The sequence below is a fragment of the Haliotis rubra genome, unplaced genomic scaffold (assembly GCF_003918875.1).
Source record: "Haliotis rubra isolate DU_JTF1 unplaced genomic scaffold, ASM391887v1 Scf18, whole genome shotgun sequence".
NCBI lineage: Eukaryota > Metazoa > Mollusca > Gastropoda > Lepetellida > Haliotidae > Haliotis > Haliotis rubra.
The window spans coordinates 991774-1005860 of record NW_025765780.1 but is presented as its reverse complement, the minus strand read 5'-3'; the positions used below and the strand labels follow the sequence as shown (position 1 = coordinate 1005860).

General features: G+C 41.1%; 1 protein-coding gene across 1 annotated transcript in view; it reads right to left on the bottom strand.

The window, feature by feature from the left end:
• Nucleotides 1–14087, bottom strand: part of LOC124273351 (chloride transport protein 6-like) — a 121192-nt gene that overhangs the window by 84081 nt on the left and 23024 nt on the right. Inside the window, exons 9-13 of the mRNA XM_046708588.1 lie at nucleotides 8554–8615; nucleotides 7839–7885; nucleotides 6607–6692; nucleotides 6272–6385; nucleotides 5337–5506 (exon numbers count right to left, since the gene is read on the bottom strand). Of these exons, the coding sequence (XP_046564544.1) occupies nucleotides 5337–5506; nucleotides 6272–6385; nucleotides 6607–6692; nucleotides 7839–7885; nucleotides 8554–8615 (479 nt within the window). The remainder of the gene's footprint in view (nucleotides 1–5336; nucleotides 5507–6271; nucleotides 6386–6606; nucleotides 6693–7838; nucleotides 7886–8553; nucleotides 8616–14087) is intronic.

Here is a 14087-nt window from a genome sequence, read left to right as displayed (position 1 = left end):
CCGATTACCACACCTCCTGAAGAAGACAGATACTTCTAATGTCTGATCAGGCCGATACCACACCCTGAAGAAGACAGATGCTCCTAATGTCTGATCAGGCCGATTACCACACCCTGAAGAAGACAGATACTGTTAATGTCTGATCAGGCCGATTACCACACCCTGAAGAAGACAGATACTCTAATGTCTGATCAGGCCGATTACCACACTCTGAAGAAGACAGATACAGATTAAGGTCTGATCAGGCCGATTACCACACTCTGAAGAAGACAGATACTCTAATGTCTGATCAGGCCGACTACCACACTCTGAAGAAGACAGATACTCCTAATGTCTGATCAGGCCGATTACCACACCCTGAAGAAGACAGATACTGTTAATGTCTGATCAGGCCGATTACCACACTCTGAAGAAGACAGATACTGTTAATGTCTGATCAGGCCGATTACCACACCCTGAAGAAGACAGATACTGTTAATGTCTGATCAGGCCGATTACCACACTCTGAAGAAGACAGATACTGTTAATGTCTGATCAGGCCGATTACCACACTCTCTGAAGAAGACAGATACTGTTAATGTCTGATCAGGCCGATTACCACCACACTCTGAAGAAGACAGATACTGTTAATGTCTGATCAGGCCGACTACCACACTCGGAAGAAGACAGACACTCCTAATGTCTGATCAGGCCGATTACCACACCCTGAAGAAGACAGATACTCCTAATGTCTGATCAGGCCGATTACCACACCCTGAAGAAGACAGATACTGTTAATGTCTGATCAGGCCGATTACCACACCCTGAAGAAGACAGATACTCTTAATGTCTGATCAGGCCGATTACCACACCCTGAAGAAGACAGATACTGTTAATGTCTGATCAGGCCGACTACCACACTCGGAAGAAGACAGATACTGTTAATGTCTGATCAGGCCGATTACCACACTCTGAAGAAGACAGATACTGTTAATGTCTGATCAGGCCGATTACCACACCCTGAAGAAGACAGATACTCCTAATGTCTGATCAGGCCGACTACCACACTCTGAAGAAGACAGATACTGTTAATGTCTGATCAGGCCGATTACCACACTCTGAAGAAGACAGATACTGTTAATGTCTGATCAGGCCGATTACCACACCCTGAAGAAGACAGATACTCTTAATGTCTGATCAGGTCGACTACCACACTCTGAAGAAGACAGATACTGTTAATGTCTGATCAGGCCGATTACCACACCCCTGAAGAAGACAGATACTGTTAATGTCTGATCAGGCCGATTACCACACTCTGAAGAAGACAGATACTGTTAATGTCTGATCAGGCCGATTACCACACTCCTGAAGAAGACAGATACTGTTAATGTCTGATCAGGTCGATTACCACACTCTGAAGAAGACAGATACTGTTAATGTCTGATCAGGTCGATTACCACACTCTGAAGAAGACAGATACTGTTAATGTCTGATCAGGCCGATTACCACACCCTGAAGAAGACAGATACTCCTAATGTCTGATCAGGCCGACTACCACACTCTGAAGAAGACAGATACTGTTAATGTCTGATCAGGCCGATTACCACACCCTGAAGAAGACAGATACTCCTAATGTCTGATCAGGTCGATTACCACACTCTGAAGAAGACAGATACTGTTAATGTCTGATCAGGTCGAGTACCACACCCTGAAGAAGACAGATACTCCTAATGTCTGATCAGGCCGACTACCACACTCTGAAGAAGACAGATACTGTTAATGTCTGATCAGGCCGATTACCACACTCTGAAGAAGACAGATACTGTTAATGTCTGATCAGGCCGATTACCACACCCTGAAGAAGACAGATACTGTTAATGTCTGATCAGGCCGACTACCACACCCTGAAGAAGACAGATACTCCTAATGTCTGATCAGGCCGACTACCACACTCTGAAGAAGACAGATACTGTTAATGTCTGATCAGGCCGATTACCACACCCTGAAGAAGACAGATACTGTTAATGTCTGATCAGGCCGACTACCACACTCTGAAGAAGACAGATACTGTTAATGTCTGATCAGGCCGATTACCACACTCTGAAGAAGACAGATACTGTTAATGTCTGATCAGGCCGATTACCACACTCTGAAGAAGACAGATACTGTTAATGTCTGATCAGGCCGATTACCACACCCTGAAGAAGACAGATACTGTTAATGTCTGATCAGGCCGATTACCACACCCTGAAGAAGACAGATACTGTTAATGTCTGATCAGGCCGATTACCACACCCTGAAGAAGACAGATACTCCTAATGTCTGATCAGGCCGACTACCACACTCTGAAGAAGACAGATACTGTTAATGTCTGATCAGGCCGATTACCACACCCTGAAGAAGACAGATACTGTTAATGTCTGATCAGGCCGACTACCACACTCTGAAGAAGACAGATACTGTTAATGTCTGATCAGGCCGACTACCACACTCTGAAGAAGACAGATACTCCTAATGTCTGATCAGGCCGACTACCACACTCTGAAGAAGACAGATACTCTCTGATCAGGCCGAAGCCACTCTCTGAAGAAGACAGATACTGTTAATGTCTGATCAGGCCGACTACCACACTCTGAAGAAGACAGACTCTCCTAATGTCTGATCAGGCCGACTACCACACTCTGAAGAAGACAGACTCTCTGATCAGGCCGACAACCACTCTCTGAAGAAGACAGATACTGTTAATGTGTGATCAGGCCGACTACCACACTCTGAAGAAGACAGACACTCCTAATGTCTGATCAGGCCGACTACCACACTCTGAAGAAGACAGATACTCCTAATGTCTGATCAGGCCGAGTACCACACTCTGAAGAAGACAGATACTGTTAATGTCTGATCAGGCCGACTACCACACTCTGAAGAAGACAGATACTCTTAATGTTTGATCAGGCCGACTACCACACTCTGAAGAAGACAGACTCTCCTAATGTCTGATCAGGCCGACTACCACACTCTGAAGAAGACAGACTCTCTGATCAGGCCGACAGCCACTCTCTGAAGAAGACAGATACTGTTAATGTGTGATCAGGCCGACTACCACACTCTGAAGAAGACAGACTCTCCTAATGTCTGATCAGGCCGACTACCGCACTCTGAAGAAGACAGACTCTCTGATCAGGCCGACAACCACTCTCTGAAGAAGACAGATACTGTTAATGTGTGATCAGGCCGACTACCCCTCTCTGAAGAAGACAGACACTCCTAATGTCTGATCAGGTCGTGTACCACACTCTGAAGAAGACAGATACTCCTAATGTCTGATTAGGTCGTGTACTACACTCTGAAGGAGACAGATACTGTTAATGTTTGATCAGGCCGACTACCACGCTCTGAAGAAGACAGATACTCCTAATGTCTGATCAGGCCGACTACCACGCTCTGAAGAAGACAGATACTCCTAATGTCTGATCAGGCCGACTACCACACTCTGAAGAAGACAGATACTCCTAATGTCTGATCAGGTCGTGTATCACACCGCGGAGAAGACATTCGTTTTTATGAGGCAAAAATATGTGAGTACGTGGATTAATACAGAGACAAGGCATTTTTTCACCAACAAACGCCCACATCAATATGACGCTGTTTATTGTGTATTTAGTTGTGAAATATTGTTTATACCACAAAAGAAGCTGATATGTCGCCGGTGTGACAAGGACACGTCATACCTTCCATACTGTTTCAGTCGGTTTCCGTGACTGGTTGGTTTTATGGGGAAGATTGTAAACATTCCGCCAAAAACCCTACATTATATAGACCAATGTTCCTTTCTCGTCAACTAACAGTTGTATCTCCAAGCTGAAGACTGCACCGCATGGAAATATCAATCTTGCCACGTTAATCCATCAGATAAACATGCCGTTTGACAAGAAAAGCCAAATTCCCTGTGTTTGTCATAAGATTGATAAGGTATGGCGCTCCTGCTTTTAGTGTTGTATTGCAGAGGGTGTTGGGGTGAATACACCGAGGGTGTAATATTAACATGGAATATACGTGGCACTGTGCTGGTGTGTAGGTGCAGCAGGACGAGACTGGGATGTGATTTTACATTCCTGCAACACAAACCAACAAAGTCAACCAAACAGATTATGTGTTCTGTATCTAGAGGAGGACCGTTCATACAAGCAGCATCAAGATAAACAGGCTCATAGCTAGTGTTATGCTACGTGTCATAATCTAACACGATAGCCAATCAGTAATTATACGAGGGTAACTCGAAACGTCAGAGCCCTTATAGATATTGCGTTGAGTCATGTGAGACTTCAACACGGCTAAGAAGAGTTCGATGTCTTGCAAGTCATGACACCTCGTTTCAGATTGATAACTCCAGCTGGTGTGGAGACGTCAGCTAGCGAATTAGACAGGGTTGAGAAGCTGATACGCTGAACACGATCTGAGGAACGAGCCATGTACACGCGGGTTGTGAAGGAGATATGCGCTCGGGGAGCATTGCCCTTCCTTTCCTGCTTTAGGGAATAAATGCCATTTAAAGAAAATATTTTTTTTCAAATACGAAACCTATCTTTTAGGATGCCAGGTTCAACTCGATATACGGTCGCGTCACATGAAGCCTTGATCTAGATGAAAGAAGCTTGCGTTCGTGGCCCAATCAGATGTTTGCTTTCTTAAGGTTTTCATTTCTTTACCACTTCTATTCGGAAACTTCGTATGTAACAAAATAACACCAACAATACAAAGTGAAAGCGGAAAAAACCCCACATTTTTATAATTATAAAGATACAACTGCGAATGTGTGAATCTGTTGAACGATTCAGTGAACGTCCGTGAGCCAGTATGAAATATTGATGACATCATGGCTTCTCGATGAGGTAGCGTACACTGCCCCACACTACAAAGGTACAGTGTGGTATTCCCAGTTGGGTATAGATCATATGATATGATAGGATATTTACATAGCGCATATTTATATCCACGCAACTAGTACATGCTCAAAGCGTTTAGATACAATGGCGCCCTGATCCACGAGTAAACTATTCACCATATTACAATATAGCAGTGTTTGTTGTTCACATTCGGGAGCACGCGGACTGACCCCACTTTCGACATACAGAAATCAGATAGGGGGGCTTACTCGCTTACATCTTAAAGTCCGGAAACAGGTTTTATTGAATATTAGCCACGAGGCCAGACTATCAGCGAGTAATGCCAAAGTCGATCATTTTCAAAACTACTGTGTGAATATTTTTTATTGTGAACGATTTTGTGTGTGAGGCAAAACCCTTCGAGTTACCCTCGTATACTGCACGTGTCAGTCGTTATGTAGAACAGGTACATACTTGAATAGTTTATGCTTCGTGTGGCAGTATTTTATTCTGTGAACAGTCAGTGCTTTGTTGAAGACGTTAAAGAGCGCACCAAGAAGTCCTCCAACAAACCCCATCACGATGAAAATAAGCAGGTCTACGGCGTTCCACAGATGGCATCCTTCACTCTGTTCGCTTTGGCACTGTGTAGAATGAACACATATCTTTCATTACTTTCGTCTCTGTAATAAAACAGGTTTCGTGGTTTTGCCTAATGCTCGAATTTAAGGGTTTCTGCTACATCCACAATTCCCCCGGCTGTCGTTCACAAGCAGTCTAACTAAAATCCTGTTTAAAGTGACGTAACAAAAACTCAATCACGCTATGACACGCTTCACCCAATATTCATAGATACGATATGGTTGATATGAAACCCCCTCTGACAATGTGAAACAGTTCATATCGATTTTGTTCAACACTTCTGACAAAGAAATATATTGCTTTATGAAATTAACCATCCATTATGCGGCATTGAAATCACATTACAGTGCTACAACAACCAAAGGTTATGACGCTCTGATGGGTGCCAATGACACGCGAAACGTTACATGTCCATACACACGTTAAAAACTCACTGGAGAGTGAACCAGTGGATGGTCTTAATTATATTTGCTTTGCCACACTGCTATCCTAATATTTATGTTTGCCTGTGAAAACACAGTCACTGTTTTATTCAATACCTAGGCAATCTGACAGTGACGTCTCGAGAGAAAATTCAAGCGAAGTCAGTCTTTGTTTTGCGTTGACAATTGTATTTCTTTCTTGTAAATTGTGACGGATGAGCAGCGGTGTGGCAAGTTCAGTTTTCTTTTTTTTCAAGCTCTGTATGACATTTCCTTCCTTAAGTGGCATTTAGAAGCTTTGCCACATCCATCGTCGTGAAGTGTCGTGTTTGTTAAATTACTTACTTTGAACTCCCCAAAGTTGATGAGTCCCGGTAGATAGAAGTAGCCCCAGTCTTTACTGTCAATACCTGACAGAAAGAAGTTGAGCGAGAACGTGGCCGCCATTGAACAGAAGAACTACAAAAGAGACAAAGAAGTCATAGTGAAAACCAACAGTAACACAAAACAGAATTACAAAAGATTTTGTCAATTCTAAAAAGAGAAATATTATATAACACGATTTAATCCCATTCTTTATTCTTTACACCATCTCAAACGACTTTTCGACTTTCGACTTCACGTCTTTGTCTAAGCCTAAGTCCCTTTGGAACATCAAAGGCGATGTGATGTGATATTACCGTCCTCCACGTCAGTTTCTGGTTCCAGAAAGAACATCCTTCCTCCAAACTGAACAGAACGCCTCCAATGGGGGCCCCGAAAGCAGCTGATGACAAACAAGAAACGTATGTTCATTGTATCTACAACATACAGATGTACATCTCTGTCAGAATAGTTTCAGTGATGATAACTAAAAGCAGTTGGAGCGCATTTTAGACGCGAAGTTTACTATAACCAGCTCGTCTTTTCTTCGCATTGCCGTGAAAATCAGCAAAGTCAGACTCAAGCATCGGCCTGCCATGGCTGCAACATGTTCATAGACCCATAATACACGATCCCTTGTTTGATTCTTCTATGGATAGCATACCTCCCAATGACGGCCTCCTACCTTCAACTGTCACAGCTTACGACATGCCACATCCTCCTTCATGCTACACCATCCCACGTGCTACATCCTCCTATCTGTCACCAACCTGTCACACCTCCTACCAAATAGACCGTCATTTTGTCCAACCCATCTGATCATCCATGCATTCATACCTTCACCCGCCACGTCAATGACACGCCCTGTTATCTGCCACATCATCTCTACCACGCCAACAATCCCCTGAAACCCCGTCCATAGGCAGCACTGTAAATACATGTATCTACCACACCAGCTATCCTGCTCAGCGTCTTCCTGCTTCGGCATATTAACTGCTAAACCTTTCTATGCTAACTATCTGAGACCGTCTACTTACTATCACAGCTACTAATTAATGTTACACCCTATCACATACCATCTCCTCGTACCAGCCACATCCCCTACCTAACACGTCAGACCGCCTCCGTGGTGTAGTGGTTAGAGCGTCCGCCCGGAGAGCGGAAGGTCGTGGGTTCGATCCCCGACCGCGTCATACCAATGTTTGTCCCTCCCTGGCGTTCGGCATTAATGGGTACAACAAGGACTGGTCGGCTCAGAGTCAGTATCATGTGTCTGAGTGGGGTATTCATGCTTCACTGCGGCATGGTATCTGAGTGGGCTAGCACTATAAAACCAGCTTAAGTCTGGGCTAGGCATGGTATCTCAGTGGGCTAGCACTATAAAACCAGCTTAAGTCTGGGCTAGTACAAGCAGCAACACATACACATGCATGCACGTCGTCATATGAGCGAAATATTCTCAAGCACGACGTAAAACCCAATTTCACCTGACCTCACCTGACCTCACCTGACCTCACCTCACCTGACCTCACCTAACACGTCATCATACCTGCCACACCTGCCGCCGCTCCTCCCGATACAAAGTCTCTTTTATCCCTGTAAAAGAAAGATGTTAGTGAAGGTGATCTGATCAGTTGATTCAGAAACATAATAGTAACAGTACATATCACCTTTGTTATTCTTACCCGTGAAGGTCCGGGTAAGAATGAACCTTAAGTAACCCATGCTTGTCGCGAGAGGCGACTAACGGGATCGGGTCGTCAGGCTCGCTGACTTGGTTGACATATGTCATCGGTTCCCAATTGCGCAGATCGATGCTCATGCTGTTGATCACTGGATTGTCTGGTCCAGACTCGATTATTTACAGACCTTCGCGATATAGCTGGGATATTGCAGAGTGCGGCGTAAAACTAAACTCACTCACTCACTCACTCAATTTGTTATTCTAATATATGTTATCAACTGTGCGTATGTAATAACACATGTTTACATTTCATTGAAGAACTGTCCACAGAATCAGCGTGTACCTGGGTCTGTCTTGAATGACGAGTGTGTAATGCCTTATGTTTCAAGCTTGAGATGTTACGTATAACCTTAACAGTTGTACATGCATGGCATGGTTGACGTGTTGTGTTCGTGCTGCGCGGTTAGAGAATACCGTCTGAAGGATGATGGTGCGATCCTCTATAACCTTCACTCACATGACATCAGCGTCATTTTACAGCACACAGTATGGACAATGAATTGGAAGCGTGATATCTCACCTGTCCGTCCTGAAGAACGCATACTTTCTGATGTTGATTTTTCGAAACGCCAGACTCTGAAACTAAAAAGGGAAAGAAATTGCATACGCATGACGTGTGTGAATTACGAAAGCATCTTCTTAGTTATCCTTTGTCTTACAACTGATGCATTTCACGATCTGCAATAAAATTGCATGTTATTGCAAACAGTTATTTTATTCTAACTTGTATGAAGAAAGAATATTAGAAATACCTAATTCAACCCAGAAATCATTTATCACATTATAAAGGTGGGGTATGAATAAAACATTCCCAACTTGTGTCTCTCTGCTGCTGTTCTCCAGATGTACCACCCAACAATGATGTGAGCACGTTTCCCGGCGATCAGTGATAAGATACAATACGATGTGATATATCGATAGAGCGTTGACGCGATGCGATATAGCGATGGAGCAATGATGGAATAGGGCGGACAGTTTCTTAAGATATTTCTAACATTATTCTCCGATCCCCTTAGACCAACCATTTCTTTATACTGTGACTCATACCACCTTTTTTTGTAGCATCAGATAATTACTGCTAAAAACGACATTTCAACAATCATTTCTTTACGTTAAGACTTATACAACCTCGTTTTGTAGTATCAGATAAGTACTGCTAAAAACGACATTTCAACAATCATTTCTTTACGTTAAGACTTATACAACCTCGTTTGGTAGCATGAGATGATTTCTGATAAAAACGACATTTCACCATAATATATTAGTTGTCATCTGTTTGTGCACATTTGACATATACACTAACTATCTACAGAACGACGGACAAGAAACGCCGTCATGGGGTATCGAAATACGGTACAGTCACGCAGATGACTGACTTTCACTTTTACAAAGTCATAAAAGTAAACAGCGGACGAACACGCATGTATATATAACTTGACTTTTAGATGTATCCAATTTTCTTTCACTAAAAAGGTAATAGTGTCTTCAGTTCTATGCGCGCCACAGTGTTAGGTGTTATTTTCTCATTTTCCCATTTGATGTCTTCCCAAATAACAAAGTTATTAAAGATCACATATACTCTAGGGGGGTACCAATACATAAATCACCAATTGGCATCGTTATAAATGAAACCCCGTCATTAAAACTACTCATTTCGATCTTTAATTAACTTAAATCGACCTTTTTGTGCAAATCGACCTTTTGATGCAGTTTGTGCACAATTCTCACTCGCGAACGAAATTTCAACCAATCAGAGCGGCGCGTCTCTGTGACGTCATGTGAGGAATAGATAATGAGGGCCGATGCAGAATTCATGTACATTTCAGGGGGTAAATTATCTTGTTTACAGATTTGTGTAAACCTGAAATCGTGACAACTGTTGTGAAAAATTAAAGCTATATGTTCTCACAATCTACTGTCATTTCATTTTGTCTCCTGCTTTGCCTAGTTTCCGATATACAACTTGTTTTCATAGACGAATCTGTCAAAATCGCTTGGTGCCTTGTTTGTTCGAGCCAGACGCTAGTGAAAGTGAAAACGATGATCAGCCTCGCTCATCACGGTTACGGTTAATTTCTTCAACCTAAACAGTGCGACATTAGGAAGGGTGGATGCCCATCAGATGCTGTTATTTGAAAATATCCCCGGTAGTTCTTGTCTGATTGTAATAAAGTATCAAAGCAGTGTGGGCTTTTTCAAGTTTTCTAATGCCTGGATGGTATAATGACTGATCCAAATTGATCCCTTTTCTATGTATTTTTTATCTCGATATTTAATCATGTCATGTGAAAATATGACGTATGATATTAACAATTGACATTTGATTTATTTGAATCCGTAAACTAAACAACCTTACTTTGTCATTGCTAGAAGAATCTGAAAATTTACTTAGGTAAATAGGTACATATACAGTTTTAGCACACAGCAAATGCTTATATGTATTCCTTATGCAACAATGAAGTTCTGTTCGTATTCTCAAAACAGTGTCGGCCCATAAGTTTTCACATGCAATTAAAATTGCATGCAATACAGCAATTAACACTCCCTTGTTGTAACCCGTGTTAGGTGGTATAAACCTACGCATGATATTTGTCATCATTCACTTGATGGTCAGTTAATGAATTTATATAAGGTATAATTAGTGGTAACACCACTTAGATTACCCGACAAAGGTTCCCATTTGGCATTTCTTGTGTCTGGAGTAAATACTCAGCATTTTAAACATCGATTAAAGGACTAACCAATAACACGCTGATTGATTAATTACTTTTATCTTGCACAGCGGATTTGTCAAAAGGTAGTGTTTATGTATGTAGATTTACTAATCTATACTGAATAAACTCTGTCGTGTCTGTGTCTGTGTAAAAACAACGTCCTTCTTTCAAAGGATTAACCGCCAGTACATTGATTGATTGCTCATTATTGGCTAACGAAATTACTTTTTTTGTAAAGAATGGCGGACATTATGCAATTAGTTGCCAGGTGTGCTATCTTGGGTGACCAATGAGACTATACACCAATCTGAAATACCTGAAACGATATATCACTTTTTCGTATATTAGACTGTTAAAACACACATCACTTGCAACAGCTGAAGATGAATGGCATATCACTCGTTTTTGTTGATATTGAGGGATACATTCCTCGAACAAGGTAATAGCCTGACATTGTCCCTATAACTTTAATCTGTTTTAATTGTAATATTTGCATTTTGTTGTTATTCATGTGTCGTAGCATTCAACAGAATCATTGTTTTCGCCGTGAAGTGTAATGAGACAGACAACATACACTAGGGCGTGTGTGAGAATTATGATTCACATTGGCAAACTATAAAATGTCTAGATATTACAGTCCTGTTATAAATGCACTATAAGTATCAGCAGATCGCCTGCTTTTTATTAAGTTTCAAAATGCATACAAGTATGATAATAAACTAATTAGGATTATAAGACCAAATATAAAGACGTACATTGACTAGTATCTACATACTGGTGAGTGGACGTTAACCACGTGAATGTAGCAAGAAATTTATCGCGCAGTATTGTCACTTCGACCCCCACCTCGCTTCCGTGGAAGACATCGTTATGTTACAAGTTGTGTCATGCAAAATCCTTTTGGTCATGATTCAAATACATATTTAACTACGAGTAAAAGTAGTTTGATTTTCTAAATTGATGAAAACAAACTATAATCTCATTAATTCTAACAGATTTTAGCCTGTGACTTCACGATTTTCAAAAATGGCGGCGCCCTGTCGAGAACATCCGCCAGTCTGAAGATAAATGCTATTTTAATTAGGTTTGTTTTCACCGAGTTACAAAATCAAAACTACTTTCTACTGGTAGTAAAATATGTATTTGATTGATGGCCAATAGGGTTTTGCATGACATAGCTTATAACATAACAATTTCTCTCGTGGAAGCGAGGTGGCTGTCAATATAATACTACTTACAATATTATTGTCACTTCGACCACAACCTCGCTTCCGAGGAAGAAATCGTTAAGTTACAAGTTGTGTCATGGAAAATCTTTTTTGTCATCAATCATATACATATTTTACTACAACTAGTAAGTAGTTTTGATTCTTTAACTTCCGTGAAGCGATCTGAACACAAGTAAGATATGGTTTCAGGCTTCCACAATGCTCGCTTCGCACTCACAAACATAACCCATTTAGCACGAACTGTGGGGTCCAGTGGAAATCTGTGCATGGCGACACCATCGCCCGACCCCTAGGAGCAATTGACGACAACGCAACGATTCGGCATGTCTTCGTTGATGTCTAGAAATCATCAAAATGACGAGCTTGCTACACACTTTATATACAACTAACTGAAAATCCTTCATCACATGACTTCACTGCAGTGCACTGGCGACAGAGTTACGTAACCTGTCTGTGGTTTCGTTGGCGGGCGAGAGTGAAGCAGGCGACTTTTTGGCAACTTTTAATCGCTCGGTATTAATTAACCACAAGTTTTTTAAGAAAGAATTTGGTGTTCCGCATAAGACTAACCACCAATCTTTCATATGTAATAGTTAAAAGAGTTAAAAACAAACAAAGTTTATGTGTACTTTAAATACACCTAATAGTTTGATCGGCATTTTAGAAGTTGTTGAGAACATATTGAAGCATTTAACTTTACATGTAACACCTTCTTGATTATTGAGCATGTCATTTTAGCTTATAACAGTGTACATAATTAATGCACATTTGTGAGAACTCCCAGTTGTGAGACACATTAATTTATGGTTCAGTGCACGAAGGTGGTGTTTCCACATCCCTACAATGAAAGTGGGATCAGCCCAGTTGTTGAAGAGTACCCACAGGAGTCATTGATGAGTAGATTAATGAAATAGATTATCAAAGATTCTATTTACACAGAAGAAATAGACTATTATGAAATTTGAAAGTCATTTTGGTTTAAACATATTTTATTATTATTTATGAAAATGAATTGGGATTGGTGAGCAAGCATTACTGCTTATGTTAACACCGCTCCCACGCAACGTATAACACAAAATGAAATGGAGGATGTGACATCATCGATATTGACTATTGCATAAATATATTTTTAAAGTATACATCAAGTACAACTATTCTCTAAGTAGTCATAATTAGAGAGTTACAGTTGTGTGTGTCTAACAAGCTATTGTAGGAATATAAATCAATCATGAGAAGGTTGTTGAGTTAATTTAAGTATTTTCCTGTGAAAATTTGAAGCCTTGTGTCTTGATGATATAATCGTGGACAGATTCAACTATTTTCTGGTTTACACAAGGAGTAAATTCTTTGTTTCCGTTCAAAATGGTATCCAGGTTATAACGGGTAGTGTGGGGTAAAAAGGGTTTGGCATAAGAGGCAGTTCTACTGTAAATTTGTATTTCAGAGTTATTTCTTAAACTTTATCTTGTAGTTTCGGAGACGGATGTAAATCTGAGTAGGTAAATTAATTTCTCTTTCAATGATCACGAAGTTACCTACACAAAGTGTATGTTAATCAATTTATCTTTTAAAGTTTCATTAAGACTTCCACAAGATTCAGTTACATAGCAAATCAGTAATTAGCAAGGGTTAACCCATTCTATCAGACAGGGGAGTATGGTGTGTTTTCTTTGTTAATTACCTACTCCACTGTCTCATAACTGGGAGTCTCACAATTGGGAGTTCTCACAAATGGGAGTAGACCCTTTAGGTTCATAACGATGCAGGAATCTGCATCGAACCGTCACTCTTTGCAATAAACAAGCGGTGTTCATCCATAATGTTGTAAGCTTCGTTACATGGTGCAAAAACCAACACCACCACACACACACACACACACACACACACGCACGCACGCACGCACACACACACACACACACACACACACACACACACCAGAGGAACACAGCTTATCTGAAAGGACAGGTTGTTAACTGTTACGTTTTTGAAGATATGTGACATTTATAGTCCGGAAGGGAAACAAGAATCTGTAAGAGCGGAAACACTTCCAGTTCCGCAAACGAGGACGTATTTTACAGCATACAATTCCGCTACGAAAGTCGTTGCATCTT